Source organism: Microcaecilia unicolor, chromosome 8 (assembly GCF_901765095.1).
Source record: "Microcaecilia unicolor chromosome 8, aMicUni1.1, whole genome shotgun sequence".
NCBI classification, from domain to species: Eukaryota; Metazoa; Chordata; class Amphibia; order Gymnophiona; family Siphonopidae; genus Microcaecilia; species Microcaecilia unicolor.
In genome coordinates, this window is record NC_044038.1 from 109,819,222 (window position 1) to 109,839,374 (window position 20,153).

The 20,153-nt window shown below is 44.1% G+C and overlaps 1 protein-coding gene across 1 annotated transcript in view; it reads left to right on the plus strand.

The window, feature by feature from the left end:
* The first annotated feature begins 1,363 nt into the window (after positions 1-1,363).
* The window catches only part of LOC115475840 (trypsin-like), a 386,859-nt gene continuing 368,069 nt past the window's right edge, over positions 1,364-20,153 (plus strand). Inside the window, exon 1 of the mRNA XM_030211877.1 lies at positions 1,364-1,411. Coding sequence (XP_030067737.1) covers positions 1,369-1,411 — 43 coding nt within the window. The 5' untranslated portion in view covers positions 1,364-1,368. The remainder of the gene's footprint in view (positions 1,412-20,153) is intronic.

The following is a 20,153-nucleotide window of genomic DNA, read 5'->3' on the forward strand; positions in this document are numbered from 1 at the left end:
CTCCAGCCCTGCATTCTTTGACACTCCGCGGAAATGCAAATTACTCCTCCGACTATGATTTTCCACGTCATCAACCTGGAGCTAAGCCATCAGTCTGACTGTGAGCCTTAATTAAGGAGTCCACCTGCTCCTCTACACACGCCTTCAGATCTTCATCGCGACCCCCTAGTTCCCAGATGTTGCTGTGGATATGCTCAATTTAATTTAAAATAGCATGAAGACTTTTTTCATATCATATTGGAGGCCCTTTAAACATTTCTGCAAATTGCGCCCAAGTCCACTCACCTCATTAACTCCAGGCTCTTCATCAACTATGAAGTTGGAATCAGTCATGTGCAACAAGGCCTGTTCAGGTGAAGTGCAGCAGGCCACTGCAACAGCTTCGGAGCACCTTTCATAATTACAATTCAAACTCAAACCGAAAAAGCAGAACTCGGAGGGCTCAAGCACGTTTTATGGAAGCCAGAGAAAGATGGATGGCAAGAGATTGATTGTTGCCATCTAGGAAGGTGACATCACTTCCTCCTCTATCACTGAATTTTAAAATTAAAATCAGTTTCCCAAACCTTTTCAGAAGCCAATTTGGGAAGGGATATTACTTTTAGACAAATCTGCTCAAGTTCACGATCCTAATTATTGCCATTTCAATGGGATCAGACAGATTGTGAGGTCTCCATAAATAGAGCTTTGTTCCTGTTGGTCTGTACAGATACCTAGAATCAGCCAGTATATACTGGTACTTAGTATCAGTCAATACATGTTGTTTCCTACTATCAGCAAGTACATGTTGTTACCAAGTATCAGACAAAAAACACAGAGGAAACAACCCTCGTAAACAGTACAGGTGCACAAACACAGCGAAGGTGCAAAATAAATTGACAACACTATAAAGTTCAAATCTTTATTCCATCAACTGACTCGACACGGGCAAAGGCCTGCCTCAGGAGTGTCTATTGGATGTGTTGGACAACAATGTCAGAAAATATCGGCGTATAATAACTCTGGGTTCACAGATCAACACACTGAAACTGCTGCTGCCCAATTTATAGTAGCTTGACTGCCCTGCATTCAAATCATTCTGAGTAACTCTCAGCAGTCAGATGTCATTGCCATGTAGCCCCAATGACCCCAGAAGAAGGTACCCTCTCACCTCTACAAATTTGTAGGGTTTTTGTTTTTTCAGTTAATTATATTTCTTATGGACTAGCACAATCCCTTCATCCTGCATTAAGCTAGAGTCTTGCACAAATCAAACGGGAGCTAAGATTGTCCCCCTCCACCCATGTTAATAAATAACATTTTTATCTAATTGGTGGGAATAAAGCACATACAGAAACTCGAGGTCTGCCACCAGAAATTCTTACACTCATGGAGCTGCTGAAAGTCATCATACTATTGCTTCTTGCTGCAGGTATCCCTCTTACTCTAAATTGCATTATTAACTTTCTTTGTCCTACTAGAGAAATGGGTCACTATCATGTGTAAGTGCCTGTTTAAAATTTTTTCTCATTGTGGAACAGTTAACTTGGCCATATAAATTACTGTATGGCCAAAGTTAGTGGTTTTAAGTTCTGGTGGGATGTGGGGTGCTCCAGAAGTGGCTGAAGAATTAAACAAATAGTTGCAATATTTAACTGATATCCATAAATATTATATGCATAAGGGCTTCCACACAAATAGAAGGTATAGTTTTACACAAATAAGTAATCTTTATATATATATATATATATAGAGAGAGAGAGAGAGAGAGAGAGAGAGAGAGAGAGCATAATATCACTTTAATTTATTTCATCTTTTCATTTGATTTCATTTAATACATTTGTAGCTTGCAAGTTCAACCAACACATACATAATAAAATATTATCCTTGCTGAATATAGTTTTATGGTTGCCATCCCATGGAATAAAGAATTCTATAACTTTAGTCATAATCTGATGGATGAAAGCTGTTAGAATCACTAATGGCCTAAGGCTTTCTTTTTTTAATTTCCACATGACCTTTGCACAAGAAACCTTTTAATGGTGAAATAGAGTTTACAGCAGGGCAGATTTTGCTTGTTTCCTTTTATAAACCATTTTGGATTGTATCTGATTATTGCAGAGTATAAAGATAGCTTCTACTACTAGAGCAACCTACACTTTAGCTGTTGTAGTGTGTGAGCTGTCAAGAGCACTTAAACCCCATTATCACTTATTCCAACAAATATTGGAATATAGCAGTTCCAAATACTCCCAACACATGCAGATAGTTATTAACAGCTACCTTTTACTTCAAAATAAAGTAACCAGCTGTCTATGGACATGGATTGGTAGAAAAAAAAACGTCAATATTGTCAATGAATGTTTGGATATGAAATTAAGGTGAGCTATTTCGGAGTGCACTTCAGTTTTTTTCCAATAAGAACCACACATCTTGAGTTGGGTGCTGATTCAGTACAGTGTGTGCTCAATGGGCAGCATTTAATGGGGTTATCTTCCTGCCTGTAAAATGTTGCTGGGTGCCACTGATTTCCACTGCAGCTTTTCACCTAAGGATAAAGTTGGGCTACATTTTGTGTGCACAGTTCCTCGTGCACTCAGTAATAATAAGGCTCAGGTTGCTCACAAAGCCGTGTAAATGTTGCACATAAATCAGCAACAGCAATTTCCACAAAGAAATTCCACTAGAAAGAGGTTGTTTGAACTGAGTGGCTATATAAGATGACTCCTATTCTGAGTCCTTAAGAGCAATTATTAGGTTACTGTCTTGGTTTATAAACTTGGTATTGGGTTGTGGCATGCCAGCCACTGGGTATATTCACAGTTCTGTCTCACACCTGTTCCAGCTGCACTGCTATTCTGTCGGTTTGAAAAAATAGATCTATTCTGCTGTTGACTCATTTCTTGCATGGCTGTTCTCAGGATGACTGTGAGTGAAAAAGGAGTACAGGCACCATATGGCTGCAGGTGTCTGAAAGCCATGCAACTATGAGTCAGCAGGAGCATCACAGACATAGAAACAGGGTAAAAAAGAAAATGACAGCAGATGAGAAATTTGGGTCCAGTCAGTCTGTCTAATTGCTTCTTGTACACACTGAGAAGTTATGCACCAAAATTTTTAACATTATATAAAAATAATACAACATGCTAGCCACTGAGTTGTAATCACATTTCTGCCTCCACACAGTCCTTCAGTGAGGGGGCATTGTTTTCGGTTTTTGTTCCTTCCAGGTCTTAGTACACTTGTTCCATGTAAGAGGGGCATATTGCAGCATCTCTATTTTGGCAGCTGAAGTGGCTGGTATGCCTTCAGGAATTTCTGTCACCTCCCAATAGCCAGGCCAGGTATCACAGGGGATTCATCCTCCAACTCTCCCACACACTCTATGGTGCATAATCACACATGCATCCCTTTAATAGTGGTTCCAAAGTTTGGGCCTTGGTTTTGACTTTGTCAGTTTCCATGGTGGTGGCCAGTGTCTCTTGCCAGACATCCATGGCAAGGCAGGCATTTCATCTATCAAGACAATTAGATTTAAAAGAATTTTTAAAGGATCACTCAATTATATAGTGTTAAAGATTTCATTTAAGCAAAAGGAATTACAGTGGTGGAAATAAGTATTTGATCCCTTGCTGATTTTGTAAGTTTGCCCACTGACAAAGACATGAGCAGCCCATAATTGAAGGGTAGGTTATTGGTAACAGTGAGAGATAGCACATCACAAATTAAATCCGTAAAATCACATTGTGGAAAGTATATGAATTTATTTGCATTCTGCAGAGGGAAATAAGTATTTGATCCCCCACCAACCAGTAAGAGATCTGGCCCCTACAGATCAGGTAGATGCTCCAAATCAACTCGTTACCTGCATGACAGACAGCTGTCGGCAATGGTCACCTGTATGAAAGACACCTGTCCACAGACTCAGTGAATCAGTCAGACTCTAACCTCTACAAAATGGCCAAGAGCAAGGAGCTGTCTAAGGATGTCAGGGACAAGATCATACACCTGCACAAGGCTGGAATGGGCTACAAAACCATCAGTAAGACGCTGGGCGAGAAGGAGACAACTGTTGGTGCCATAGTAAGAAAATGGAAGAAGTACAAAATGACTGTCAATCGACAAAGATCTGGGGCTCCACGCAAAATCTCACCTCGTGGGGTATCCTTGATCATGAGGAAGGTTAGAAATCAGCCTACAACTACAAGGGGGGAACTTGTCAATGATCTCAAGGCAGCTGGGACCACTGTCACCACGAAAACCATTGGTAACACATTACGACATAACGGATTGCACTCCTGCAGTGCCCGCAAGGTCCCCCTGCTCCGGAAGGCACATGTGACGGCCCGTCTGAAGTTTGCCAGTGAACACCTGGATGATGCCGAGAGTGATTGGGAGAAGGTGCTGTGGTCAGATGAGACAAAAATTGAGCTCTTTGGCATGAACTCAACTCGCCGTGTTTGGAGGAAGAGAAATGCTGCCTATGACCCAAAGAACACCGTCCCCACTGTCAAGCATGGAGGTGGAAATGTTATGTTTTGGGGGTGTTTCTCTGCTAAGGGCACAGGACTACTTCACCGCATCAATGGGAGAATGGATGGGGCCATGTACCGTACAATTCTGAGTGACAACCTCCTTCCCTCCGCCAGGGCCTTAAAAATGGGTCGTGGCTGGGTCTTCCAGCACGACAATGACCCAAAACATACAGCCAAGGCAACAAAGGAGTGGCTCAGGAAGAAGCACATTAGGGTCATGGAGTGGCCTAGCCAGTCACCAGACCTTAATCCCATTGAAAACTTATGGAGGGAGCTGAAGCTGCGAGTTGCCAAGCGACAGCCCAGAACTCTTAATGATTTAGAGATGATCTGCAAAGAGGAGTGGACCAAAATTCCTCCTGACATGTGTGCAAACCTCATCATCAACTACAGAAGACGTCTGACCGCTGTGCTTGCCAACAAGGGTTTTGCCACCAAGTATTAGGTCTTGTTTGCCAGAGGGATTAAATACTTATTTCCCTCTGCAGAATGCAAATAAATTCATATACTTTCCACAATGTGATTTTCCGGATTTAATTTGTGATGTGCTATCTCTCACTGTTACCAATAACCTACCCTTCAATTATGGGCTGCTCATGTCTTTGTCAGTGGGCAAACTTACAAAATCAGCAAGGGATCAAATACTTATTTCCACCACTGTATATATATGTGTATGTGTGTTAGGAATCTGGCAGCTAAGATTAAAAAAAAATGCAGGATCATGTATTTGGGCTGCAAAACCCAAGGGAATGGTAAATTTTAGAAGGTGAAGAACTTTTATGCAGGAAAGAGAAGCAAGACGTGGGTGTGATCATATGTGATGATGTTAAGGTGGGCAAACAGATAGAAAAGTCAATGGAAAGCTAGAAGGATGCTTGGGAGAAGAATGGCCAGTAGGTAAAAGGAAGTAATGATGCCCCTGTATAAGACTCTGGTGAGACTTCATTTAAAATATTGGGCCCACTATTCAAAGAGATTTAAGTGAACAGGAGCCTATCCTGCCTGCTTAAATCGCTTCCCACCGCCTAAGTGGCACTTAAACTGAGAGTTCTGTTGAATATCTCCACAGACCGCCCAAACAAAGAGTGGGCAGGTCCAGGGTAGTGCAGGGGGCAGCACTGGAGAGCAGCCTAAGATTATGTAGGTGCTGGCAATATTCAGTGCCGGCACCTGCATAATTAAGCGGCTTAATTTAGTACAGCTCAAAAACTGTCCTAAATAAGGCCACTTAGCTATGCAGGTGCCAGCACTGAATATTGCCGGCACCTGCTTAACTTAAAAAAAAACACCCTGGAGCCCCCTCCATCCTTTCCCTCTCCCCCAGCACTCACCAATAAGAACCCCCTGGAAATCCCCCCCATCCATCCAGGTAGGCACCCTGGAAATTTAAGAGGCCAGTGGGGGGGGGGGGGGGGGGGGGACACCTTTGCTTACTGCCAGGTAAAGTATTGCATACAATCATTAAACAGACAATCCCTTTGCCTTCATATTGGTACAAGTCAAAAATCGCAACATTTATCTCAGCCTTATATAAATTAGAATGGCCCAAAGATTTGATGCATGTGAAATACAAATGGTAAGAGAATGTGGGTATGGATTTGGGCTTATGGGATTTTCTCTCCGCTGGAGTACAAAAAAGGCACAACAAAAACAGGAGCAAAAAACCTATACTACAAGAGGCAAAATAGACCCACCAACATTCTGGCAGCAATTCTATACAGACGAATGGACAACACCCACAGATTCACCCCAATTTCTCCAAGAATGGGACAACAGATGTAGAACAGTACTAGACAACATAGCACCAATTCAAACCAGAACCTCATATAGAAAAAACTCAATACCATGCAGTGCCGTAGCGAGGGCTAATGGCACCCGGGGCGGGTCGCCGCTGCGCACCCCCCCGGGTGCAGCACGGTGCGACCCCCCCCCCCCCTCTGTGGCGCACCCCCCGGAGCGCAACCCCCCCCCCCGGACCGCATTCTTACCTGCAGGAGGGCCGATCCGCCCCGAGTGCACGTCACTCGGAGCTGCGTCGGCCCCGCTGGTTCCCTGCTCTCTCTGCCCTGGAAGTGCAGAGGGAGCAGGGAACCAGTGGGACCGGCACCCCCCGAGCGCGTGCACCCGGGGCGGACCGCCCCTCCCACCCCCCCTTCCTACGCCACTGATACCATGGTTCAATGAAGAACTGAAAGAACTAAAAACACAGGTCAGAAGATTAGAACGAGCATGGACCAAGAAAAAAGACGAACATACACTCAAAGACTGGAAACAGCTACAAAGAAAATACAAATACACTATCAGACAAACTAAAAGAATGTACTATAAAACTAAAATAGGACCAAACTACAAGGACATACACAAACTCTTCTCACTCGTAAATAAACTCCTAAATACTACACCGGTCACCTCTAACAACACAGACAACCCATCCGCAACCAATCTTGCGAACTACTTCAATGAAAAAATTATAAAGCTCGGACGCATGATACCTACCACCACTGAATAGACAAGCATCCTTGAATGTCTAGATCCAAAAGCCCAGCAGATCGATCATGGACCAACTTTGACATGATATCGTCAGAGGAATTCTCACAATGGCTCGGAAAATACGCCAAGTCACAATGCAAACTAGACATCTGTCCCCATAGCCTAATAAGATCCGCCCCCAAACAATTCAAAAAAGACCTCACGAATCATATAAACCACAGGCTTCAAAATGGTCTCTTTCCCACGGAAAAAGAAAACATCTTACTTATTCCGCTGCCAAAAGATTCTAAGAAAAACACAATGGACCTAACCAACTATCGCCCAGTAGCATCTATTCCGTTCATAACCAAACTCATGGAGGGTATAGTGACGAAACAACTCTCTGACTACCTAAATAAACACTCAATTCTGCACGTCCCAATCAGGATTTCGGTCAAATCACAGCACCGGTACTAGTATCTGCAATGAACTCATTCAAACAAACAATTGCAACTGGTAACAACATACTCCTCCTACAATTCGACATGTCCAGCGCCTTTGACAAGGTTAATCATGGAATACTACTACATATACTAGAATACTTCGGAGTAGGAGGTACAGTTCTTAAATGGTTCAAAGGATTCCTGACCACAAGATCATACCAAGTAACAACGAACGCGGACATATCAGCCCCATGGATACCTGAATGTGGAGTTCCCCAAGGATCCCCACTCTCACCAACTCTCTTTAACCTAATGATGATACCTTTAGCCAAACTTCTAGCCAATCAAAACCTTAATCCCTACATATATGCAGATGACGTCACGATTTACATCCCATTCAAACATGATCTAAACAAAATCATCAACGAGATCAACCAAGGCCTCCAAATCATGCACTCCTGGGCGGATGCATTTCAGTTGAAACTCAATGCAGAAAAAACACAATGTCTCGTACTCACCTCACAACACAACAAAAACAACTACTCTACAATAATCACACCATACTGTTCTCTCCCCGTCGCACAAAATCTAAAAATCCTAGCTAGGAGTTATCATCGACTGAAACCTCACACTCGATACTCACGTGAAGAATACAACGAAAAAGATGTTCCATGCCATGTGGAAACTCAAAAGAGTAAAACCTTTCTTCCCGAGATATATCTTCCATACCTTGGTACAATCAATGGTAATAAGTCATCTGGACTACTGTAATGCACTGTACGCTGGCTGCAAAGAACAAACTATCAAAAAACTCCAAACAGCCCAGAATACCGCCGCCAGACTCATATTTGGAAAAACCAAATATGAAAGTGCAAAACCCCTAAGAGAGAAACTTCACTGGCTCCCACTTAAGGAATGAGTTGCGTTCAAGTTCTGCACAATTGTACACAAAATCATTCAAGCAGGTGCCCCATTCTACATGCTAAACCTTGTGGACTTGCCTCCCAGAAACGCCATGAGATCATCCCGCAAATTTCTCAATTTGCACTTCCCCAGCTGTAAAGGACTAAAATACAAGCTGATACACGCCACCACCTTCTCTTACATGAGCACACAGCTGTGGAATGCACTACCTACAGACCTGAAAGCTATCGATGAAATAACTAATTTCCGCAAATCTCTGAAGACACATGTATTCAACAAGGCCTACAAAGAGAATCCATAGCCTTACAAACTACCTCACCAACTCACCCAACCACTACAGTCCACCTATATCTTGCCTAACACCTTCCTTCTCTCTTCCTTCACCTAAGTCTTGGTACTTTACTAATTGTATCTGATATCATGGAATGATTATGTCATAACCAAACTCTGTAAGCCACATTGAGCCTGCAAATAGGTGGGAAAATGTGGGATACAAATGCAATAAATAAATAAATAAATAAAAATATTAAAGGTATCCCAGGTTCAACTGTTAAGAGCACATAGAATACCATCACCTATTTATCCTAAATGCCAGATAGCAGGTAACCGTTTTATGATTCTTTTTGGGAATGTCAGGCAGCCCAGCATTTTTGGAAAAAGGTTACTGACTACATGGTTTCACTTTTAAATGGTAGAATTGAGGGTACACCGGCTCAATTGTTATTCTACCCATCTAGAGTACAAATAAAGAGTGTACTTTACTTTTTCGTAAAATGTGCTTACTGGCGAGGAAGTGTATCTTGCAGTCCTGGACCTTGTCACAGCCACCTGATTTTTGGCACTGGCATAATAATCACCACCATCAGTTGCTTACCTGGGAGGCCAGAGAGACTCACCTTTTGAAGCCATGGAAACGCTATCTGCAACCTTCACCTCCTAGGGGAGGAATCTTATTTTGAATACCTTGTGATTGGCTCCTATGTCTGTTTGATCAAGTTTAATTTCCTCTTGTCCCTTGTCTTGAGATTTCAGGTTTGTTCTGAGAGAAGGGGGGGGGGGAGTCCCTTACTTGCGTGAAGGGTTGGTTGGGTTGGATTGGGCTTTTATTGTTATTTATGTGGTGCTTCTATCCCAAGAGGGGTGCAACACAGTTGGTGAGAGGTCATATGTGTGTGCTCGATGCAAAGAGCTCCTAGCTCTCAGAGAATGACTCCATTCTCTTGAGGCTAGAGTAGTAGACTTGGAGGAGCTCAGGGAGACAGGTACATAAAGGAGGCTTACAGGGACATTGTACAGAAGTCCAATCTGGCAGCCCCTGTGCTGCCTTGGAGGAGGGAGGTCTTCTACAAGGAGAGCATCACCCTGGTAAAGCTGGAAGTAATCATGTAGACATGATCAGCATACCAGGTGATGCAATATCCTCTCGCACCGAGGATGTGTCTCCAGGAGCTAGTGCCCAGGAGGGAAGGGTTAGGATAGCTGTTGAAGTTGGTGATTCGATTATTAGACATGTAGATAGCTGGGTGGCTGGTATATGTGAAGATCGCCTGGTCACTTGTCTGCCTGCTGTGAAGGTGGTGGACCTCAAGCGTCACCTAGATAGGATTTTAGATAGTGCTGGGGAGGAGCCAGCGGTCTTGGTACACGTGGGTACCAACAACATAGCAAAATTGTGGGAGAGAGGTTATGGAAGCCAAATTTATGCTCTTAGAAAGATCAAATCCAGAACCTCTAGGGTAGCATTTTCCGAAATGCTACCTGTTCCATGCGCAGGACCCAAGAGACAGGCAGATTTCCGGAGTCTCAATGCGTGGATGAGGCAATGGTGCAGGGAGGAGGATTTTAGATTTGTAAGGAACTGGGAAACATTCTGGGGAAGGGGGAGCCTATTCCAGAAGGATGGACTCCACCTTAATCAGGATGGGATCAGGCTGCTGGCATCGGCATTTAAAAAGGAGATAGAGCAGCTTTTAAACTAGAACCTGAGGGAAGGCCTACAGTCATTCAAAAATGCATGGTTTGGAACAAAGTATCTTTCAAAGATATCACCAAAACAGGGAAGCTGGCTCAGCAGTAATTTCCCCTTTTGTAACCAAGCTGGTTTCTGATGGTTACTGATGCATACAGGCCAGAAGCTGTAAGATCCATATTGTTATAACAGAATGGTGGTATAGGCCAAGACCAGCAAAGGTGAGATCTCAGGTAAATACTCCTACAAACCCAAATGGTGGCTGCAAAAGAGACCATAGTAGATCAGGTGTCTTTAAATAAAAATCAGACAAAAGATTGCAAATTAACAGTGTCAACTACTGAGTGAGATGTAAATAGGAACAACAAACATAGGGGGTCTTTTACTAAAGATTAGCTCGAGTTATCTGCAGCAGAGCCCATAGGATGAACAGGATGAACAGATGAATGTAGAAATGTTATCAGAAATTAGGGAGGCTAACAAACTGGGCAACACTGATATTGATGGGGTAAATGTAACATCAGTGCATGCTAGGTAGGTAAAATTCCTTGACGAAATCAAGAGCAGCTGGTACAGGAGCCAACAAGAGAAGGAAAAATTCTAGACCTAGTCCTTACTGGAGCGCATGGTCTGGAGCAAGAGGTAATGGTGCTGGGGCCTCTTGATAACAGTGATCATAATATGATCAGATTTGGTATTGACTTCGGAGTAAGTACAGACAGGAAATCCAATACGTTAGCATTTTACTTTATAAAAGGACAGTGAAAAAAAAAACTTAGAGGAGCAGCTGTGAAGGTAAAAAATTTACATCAGGATGGATGCTGTTCAAAAATACCATCCTGGAAACCCAGTCCAAATATATTCCGTGTATTAAAAAAGGAGAAATGAAGACCAAATGATAGCCGGCATGATTAAAAAGTGAGGTGAAGGAAGCTATTAGAGCTAAAGGAAAATCCTTCAGAAAATGGAAGAAGGAACCGACTGAAATAATAAGAAACAGCATTAGGAATGGCAAGTCAAATATAAAGCACTGAGAAGGAAGGCAAAGAGCGACTTTGAAAAAAACATTACGTTAGAGGCAAAAACACGTGGAGGGGCATTTTCGAAAGGGACATCCAAGTTGCGATTTGGACGTCCTTGCACAATAATCTTAGATCTATGCCCATCAGGATACAAAATTACCCACTGGACAAGAAACGGAAAAAGAGGAGGAGGAATAGCCATAATATACAAATCCGAATTCACCATCACAACCACAGCCGAATCCATTCTGCCACAAGTTGAAATCGCCTCGGTAAGAATTAATCACCCTAACTTGCAGGTGCACCTTAACGCAGTCCTGCTCTAAAGACCGCCAGGTAACTGGCAAGACTCTCAAACACACCTAATGGACTTTATCTCGAACACTTGTGTCTCTACCTCAAATCTTATCATAATAGGAGATATCAACCTGCACCTTGAAGATCTCAACAAGCGCCCCAAGAATGCGAAGAGTTCCTACAACTATGGGATCTCCACAGGACAAACACACAACCAACTCACATCAAAGGACACACACTAGACATTATCACACACAAATTTGATCCCAACTCAAACCTTATACTAACAGATACAAAATGGACACCCGCACCATGGTCCGACCACCATAAAGCAAACATCTCCCTCCAATGGCGAATGAAAGATTCATTGACTAAACAAGAACGAAAAATGTATACCACGAGAGGAAAAATAGACCTGGTAATATTCTGGCAACAAATATACCACAACAAATTGACAATAAAAACAGAAACAATCCAATTCATCTTAGAATGGGACGACAGATGCAGATCCATATTAGACAACATTGCTCCAACCCAAACCAGAACCTCACACAGGAAGAATGTAGTACCATGGTTCAACGAAGAACTGAAAAAACTTAAAACACTACTACTACTACTATTTAGCATTTCTATAGCGCTACAAGGCTACGCAGTGCTGCAGAAACATAGAAGAAAGAAAGTCCCTGCTCAAAGAGCTTACAATCTAATAGACAAAAAATAAAGTAAGCAAATCAAATCAATTAATGTGTACAGGAAGGAGGAGAGGAGGGTAGGTGGAGGCGAGTGGTTACAAGTCAAAAGCAATGTTAAAGAGGTGGGCTTTCAGTCTAGATTTAAAGGTGGCCAAGGATGGGGCAAGACGTAGGGGCTCAGGAAGTTTATTCCAGGCGTAGGGTGCAGCAAGACAGAAGGCGCGAAGTCTGGAGTTGGCAGTAGTGGAGAAGGGAACAGATAAGAAGGATTTATCCATGGAGCGGAGTGCACGGGAAGGGGTGTAGGGAAGGATGAGTGTGGAGAGATACTGGAGAGCAGCAGAGTGAGTACATTTATAGGTTAGTAGAAGAAGTTTGAACAGGATGCGAAAACGGATAGGGAGCCAGTGAAGCGACCTGAGGAGAGGGGTAGTGTGAGTAAAGCGAGACGGACAGCAGAGTTTTGAACCGATTGGAGAGGGGAGAGGTGACTAAGTGGGAGGCCAGCAAGAAGCAGATTGCAGTAGTCTAAACAAGAGGTGACAAGGGTGTGGATGAGGGTTTTGGTAGAGTGCTCGGAAAGAAAGGAGCGGATTTTACGGAAGTTGTAAAGAAAGAAACAACAGGTCTTGGTGATCTGCTGGATATGAGCAGAGAAGGAGAGAGAAGAGTCAAAGATGACCCCAAGGTTTCGAGCTGAGGAGACAGGGAGAATGAGAGAGCCATCAACAGAAATAGAAAACGGGGGAAGTGGGGAGGTGGGTTTGGGGGGAAAAATGAGAAGCTCGGTTTTGGTCATGTTTCATTTCAGGTGGTGTTGAGACATCCAGACAGCAATGTCAGACAAGCACGCTGAAACTTTGGTTTGGATGCAAGGTGAGATATCAGGGGTAGCATAGAGATGGTAGGAAAAGCCATGGGATGAGATTAATGAACCAAGGGAAGAAGTGTAGATAGAAAAGAGGAGGGGACCAAGAACAGAACCCTGAGGTACGCCGACAGGCAGAGGGATAGAAGTAGAAGAGGATCCACCAGAGTGAACACTGAAGGTGCGAAGGGAGAGGTAGGAAGAGAACCAGGAAAGGACAGAGCCCTGGAATCCAAGTGAGGACAGGGTATCGAGGAGTATGCTGTGATCGACAGTGTCAAAAGCAGTGGAAAGATCAAGAAGAATGAGGATGGAACAGAGACCTCTGGATTTAGCCAGTAATAGGTCATTGGAGACTTTAGTAAACGCAATTTCGGTTGAGTGGAAAGGGCGAAAACCAGATTGTAGTGGGTCAAGAATAGCATGTGAGGAGAGAAAATCAAGGCAGCGGTGGTGAACAGCACGCTCAAGTAATTTGGAGAGAAAAGGGAGGAGGGAGATGGGTCGGTAATTAGAGGGACAAGTAGGGTCGAGTGAAGGCTTCTTAAGGAGAGGTGTGACCACAGCATGTTTAAAGGCAGTAGGGACAGTTGCAGTGGAAAGTGAGAGGTTGAGAATGTGACAGATAAAAGGAATAAGAGCAGATGAAATGGCATTAAGAAGGTGGGTGGGAATGGGATCAGAGGAACAGGTGGTACATTTTGAGGAAGAAAGGAGAAGTGTAGTTTCCTCTATAGTAACTTCAGGAAAGGAGGAAAAGGAATGAGGGGAAGGAGAGAGAGGGGAACGGACTAGTGGAGGGAGAGGAGGCGAGGTAGGGAATTCAAGGTTTATCTTTTGAACCTTGTCGTGAAAGAATTCAGCAAGGGTCTGAGGAGATAATGAAGGGGGGTTGGGGCACCTTGAGGAGAGTTCAATGTGGTGAAGAGAAGTCAAGGGTTAGAGCCAAGAGAGTTGGTCAGTTGGATATAATAATCCTGTTTGGTGCGTAAATGAGCAGATTGGAAGGAGGTCAGCATGAACTTAAAGTGTAAGAAATCAGCAAGGGCCCGAGATTTCCGCCAGAGGCATTCGGCAGAGCGGGTACAGGAACGTAGGTAGTGGATATTAGAAGTCAGCCAAGGTTGGGGTTTTGTACGCCTTATAGGGCGGGTCATCAAAGGTGCAAGAGTGTCTAAGGCAGAGGATAGAGTATTGTTGTAAGAAGAAACAGCCTCGTTGACAGACGTGGATGGTGCCACAGTAGAGAGGAGGTTTGAAACATGGGAGGATAGAGATGAAGGGTCAATATCGTGAAGATTCCTAGATAAATTAGACAACATAGGACGGGACTGGGAGGGAGGAGATTTAAGTGTGAAAGTTATAAGATGGTGATCAGAGAGGGGAAGATCAGAGGCAAGGAAACTAGAGGGTGAACAGTTGGAGGAGAAGATGAGATCAAGACAGTGACCATTTTGATGAGTGGGGGAGGTGGAGCATAGTTGGAGATTAAAGGAGGATGTTAAAATGAGTAACTTGGAAATATAAGAGTTGGAAGGATCATTAGCAGGAATATTAAAGTCACCAAGGATGAGAGAGGGGGAGGAAGGATCATGGAAGAAGGCAAGCCAGGCATCAAAGTCACTGAGAAAGGATGAAAGGGACTTATCAGGGGGACGATAAATGACCGCAATTCGAAGAGGCAGAGGAGAGAAAAGGCGGATAGAGTGGACTTCAAAGGAGGAAAAACAGTGAGACTGAGGTGGAAGAAGGGGTTGAAATCTGGAGGAGGGAGAGAGAAGTAGTCCAGCACCGCCCCCACGACCAGAAGGGCGAGGAGTATGTGAAAAAAGATAACCGCCATGGCAGAGGGCTGCGACTGAAGCAGAGTCATCAGGGCAGAGCCAGGTTTCTGTTACGGCGAGCAGATGGAGGTGACGCGAGATAAAGAGGTCCTGGATATAGGGGAGTTTGTTACAGATAGAGCGGGCATTCCATAGGGCACAAGAGAAGGGCAGAGAAGAGGAGGGGAGTAGAGGAATAGAGATGAGGTTAGAGAGGTCGCAGTGAGATCTGTAGAGTTGGGATAATAGTTGGTGAGGAGGGCCAGAATTGGGATTGATGTCACTGGCTGAGAGTAAGAGAAGGAGTAAAAGAGAGCAGAGGACAGTAGGAGAGGTGTGGCCACGAAGGCGTCGAAGGCGAGAGGTATTTAGGTGAAATGGGGAAGGCAAAATGGAGGGAAGAAAGAGACGGAGATTAAAAGCCAAGAGGGAGGAAGAGGGTAGGAGAGAAGGTGAGGTGATGAAGTCGATGGATGGGCAGTGAGTTCCTGTAGCAGAGAGAGGTAGGGGGTGAGGGAAAAGATTAGGAAGGGACAGGGCTAGGAAGAGAATGTGAATAGGGGCCATAAATGACTGAGGTACTTTAGCAACTGGGAAGAAGATTAGATGTAAAGAGAAAAATGCCCCGGTGCGCAGCTCCTAGAGCGGAGGCCCTGAGTGGATCGAAGTGGACCTGGGTGTCACCCTGGAGAAGGCTGAAAAGATATGCAGATGAGCTGCAAGTCCTCCACAGCACCTGAAAGGCAGCCGGTGGTAGAGCTGGGCACCTCTCAGCTGAGGAAAGGCTTACCAGGGGTTAGGCCGAAGCCAGCATTCCTCCCCCTGAGGGTCGCCTGATCCACACAAGTTAGAAGGTTAGAACGGGCATGGAATAAAAAGAGAGACGACCCCACACCCAATGCCTGGAAACAACTCCAAAGAAAATACAAATACACCATAAGACAAACCAAAAGATTATACTACAAAAAAGTAATAGGACCAAACTACAAGGTGTAAATGATCCTCCCTTCCGCCTGAAGGTCCTCAGGATCTCCCCTTCACCCTGGCTACTCCACCTCCTGGTTCACTGCAGTCCACGGGCAGGGCTCAAAGAAATCAACTTCAAAGCAAACCTAACAAGTTCTTTATTTTGCTTGGGATCCCACAGTCCAGCAGTTCAAAAAGACAAAATACTTGAAGCGAAAAAAAAACCTCCCAATTCCCCCTGTTGCTCCTCTCAGGGGTACAACCACAGCAAGGAAAAAAAAACAACTTTTAACTCCCAGGCTTCCATCACCCAGCTGGTTCCTTACAGACAGTTTTAGAGCCCTGGGTCTTCTTTCTCCCCTCCCTCTCTCCCTTTCTCTCCCTTGGGAGGGGGCAAAACACTGCAAGCAGTTCCAGCAAAAAAAAAAAACAAACACAGTTCTTGAGGCTTCAGCACACAGCTCAAAACCCTTTCAGCTTCTTTTAGGCTTTTTAGCCACAGTTCACACTCCACCTTCCTCCTGCTGGGGCTCAGCCCACTTCAAGAAAATCTCTCATCCCTCTTCAACCAGAACTCTTTAAACTCACAGTTCAATCACAGCCTGATCTCTGGAAAAATGAAAAGGCCCCACCCATCTGGGTCACTCTCTCTAAGCACTGACCCATCCTCCCACATGACCTTTCCTCTTCCCTCTCTTAGCCCAGCTACCATACCATGAGGTTACCTGCTCTCTTATTTTGTTACCTAAGGAGTGAGCCCAGGCTGAGAGGTCCATAGGCTCTTCCTCGCTCTCCTCTCTTTCTCTCTGCCCAGCTTCTTGATACTCCATGGGCTCCCCGTCCCACCCACTTTGCAGCTGTTCCTCTTTCCCTTGATTACCCTGCAGGGGTACCACCCTTTCCTTGTTAGAGTTCTCCCCCTGTTCCTGCTGGGGAAGGTAATCTCTGTACCAGGCTTTTCCCCGAGGTTGCTGGGAAATGTAGTCTCTTCCTCTCCTCCATTTTGTAGGGGTCACGAACCTTTCTCTGCTCTCTCTTGGGGGATGCTGGGTAATGTAGTCCTTTTCTCTCCACCCTTTTCTAGGGGGCATTACTACTTCTCTCGCGCTCTGGGGATGGAATGGAGGCAAGGCTCTGTTCTGCCTACGTCTGCTCGCAAGCCGCCTCCCTTCTTCCTCTTCCACTTCCATCTTATCTACCCCCAGGTCCTCTCCTTCACAAAGGACACACAAAAACTCTTCCAACTTGTGAATAAACTGATAGATACTACACCAGTCACAACGAACTCGTGAGATACTTCAACGAGAAAATCATACAACTACGACTTAAGATACCCACCAGTACCATCGACTATGCTGAACTCCTTGACTGTCTAGACCCAGCAGACAGAACCTGGACCAACTTCGAGACAATATCAGAAGATATCATCTCCCAAATGCTCAAAAGATTTGCCAAATCTCATTGCAAACTAGACATCTGCTCCCCAACAATTTATAACAGACATAACGAAACACCTGAATTATATGCTACAAAATGGTCTCTTCCAGAAGGAGAAAGGAAACATTCTACTCACCCCCATACCCAAAGATGCAAAGAAAAACGCTAGTGAACTAACCAACTACAGGCCAGTAGCATCCATTCCCCTAATAACCAAACTAACGGAAGGGTTGGTGACCAAACAACTCACAAATTACTTAAATAAATTTTCAATACTCCACGACTCCCAGTCAGGATTTCGATCAAACCACAGTTCTGAAACAGTACTAGTCACTCTCATGACCAAGTTCAAACAAACGATTGCAAATGGAAAGAACATACTACTTCTACTGTTCTATTGTTCACAAAGGATAGTGAATTTCCTGGAAGCCAATAAGTTGCAAGATCCGAGACAACATGGTTTTACCAGAGGGAAATCGTGCCAAACAAATCTCATTGAATTCTTTGATTGGGTAACTGGAGAATTGAATCATCGACATGCTATAGACGTAATCTACTTAGATTTTAGCAAAGCTTTTGACACGGTTCCCCACAGGAGGCTCTTAAATAAACTCGATGGGCTGAAGATAGGTCCTGAAGTGGTGAACTGGATTAGGAACTGATTGACGGACAGACGACAGAGGGTGGTAAATGGAGTTCGCTCGAAGGAGGGAAAGGTGACTAGTGGAGTGCCTCAGGGATCGGTGCTGGGGCCGATTCTGTTCAATATATTTGTGAGTGACATTGCCGAAGGGTTAGAAGGTAAAGTTTGCCTATTTGCAGATGATACTAAGATTTGCAACAGAGTGGACACCCGGGAGGGAGTGGAAAGCATGAAAAAGGATCTGAGGAATCTAGAAGAATAGTCTAAGGTTTAGCAATTAAAATTCAACGCGAAGAAATGCAAAGTGATGCACTTAGGGAGTAGAAATCCTCGGGGAAGAGGGGTGGGTGTTTGGGAGGTGAAGATAGTGGAGGGCAGACTTATACGGTCTGTGCCAGAGCTGGTGATGGGAAGCGGGACTGCTGGATGGGAGGCGGCAAGTACTGCTCGGCAGACTTGTACGGTCTGTGCCCTGAATAAGGCAGGTACAAATCAAGGTAAGGTATACACATATGTTTGTCTTGTTGGGCAGACTGGATGGACCGTGCAGGTCTTTTTCTGCCGTCATCTACTATGTTCCTATGTTCTACAATTTGACATGTCAAGCGCTTTCGACATGGTTGATCATGGAATACTACTACATATCCTTGAATACTTCGGAATCGGAGGTAACATTCTCAATTGGTTCAAGGGATTCTTAACCACATGATCATACCAAGTAACTTCCAACTTGACTACCTCAGCCACATGGATACCTGAATGCAGAGTCCCACAGGGATCCCCCCTCTCACCGACTTTATTCAACTTAATGATGATACCTTTGGCCAAACTACTATCAAACAAAATCTCTATATGCAGACGACGTAATGATCTACATCCCCTTTAAACAAGAGCTAAAGGAAATTTCTAAAGACATCAACCAAAGTTTCCATATCATGCATTCATGGGTGGATGCATTTCGGCTGAAACTTAATGCAGAAAAAACCCAATGCCTAATACTCACTTCTCAACATAACAAGAACAAATTCACTGCTATCAACACACCAAATCTGAACTCCCAATTTCAGACACCCTAAAAATTATTGGCGTTACCATCGATCGACACTTAACACCCGAGAGCCACACGAAAAACACAACCAATAAGATGTTCCACTCAATGTGGAAACTAAAAAGAGTAAGACCTTTCTTCCCAAGAACTGTTTTCCGTAACCTGGTACAATCAATGGTGCTCAGTCATTTAGACTACTGCAACGCACTCTACGCTGGCTGTAAAGAGCAAATAATCAAGAAACTTCAGACAGTCCAGAACACAGCAGCCAGACTCATTTTCGGTAAAACAAAATATGAAAGTGCTAAACCTCTACAAGAAAAATTACACTGGCTCCCACTTAAAGAACGTATCACGTTCAAAATATGTTCCCTAGTCCACAAAATCATTCACGGAGATGCACCAGCCTACATGTCAGACTTGATAGACCTACCACCCAGAAATGCCAAAAGATCATCCCGCACATTCCATAACCTGCACTTCCCTAACTGCAAAGGTCTGAAATACAAACTAATGCACGCTTCAAAGTTTACCTACGTGAGCACACAGCTATGGAACGCATTGCCGTGCAACTTAAAAACGATTTGCGAACTAACAAACTTTCGTAAACTACTGAAGACCCATCTCTTTAACAAAGCATACCACAAAGATCAACCAATGTGAATATACACAATTCCTTCACATATAATCAGAACTGACTTACAATATTCTGCTTGTTATACCATTATCATGTTTTATCCTTATCATATTGCCCAAGATCCTTCTATAACACAAAATGTCTATTTTCTAATTCATGATGTATTGTAAGCCACATTGAGTCTGCAAATAGGTGGGAAAATGTGGGATCCAAATGCAATAAATAAATGGCGAAATCCAGGAGCAGGGAAACCCGTATTTTCGAAAACAAGATGGACGTCCATCTTTCGTTTCATTGATGGGAGGGGAGAGCAGGGAAGAGAGAATTGCTGGACATGGATGAGAGGAGAGGACAGGGAAGAGAGAATTGATGGACATGGATGGAAGAGGAGGGCAGGGAAG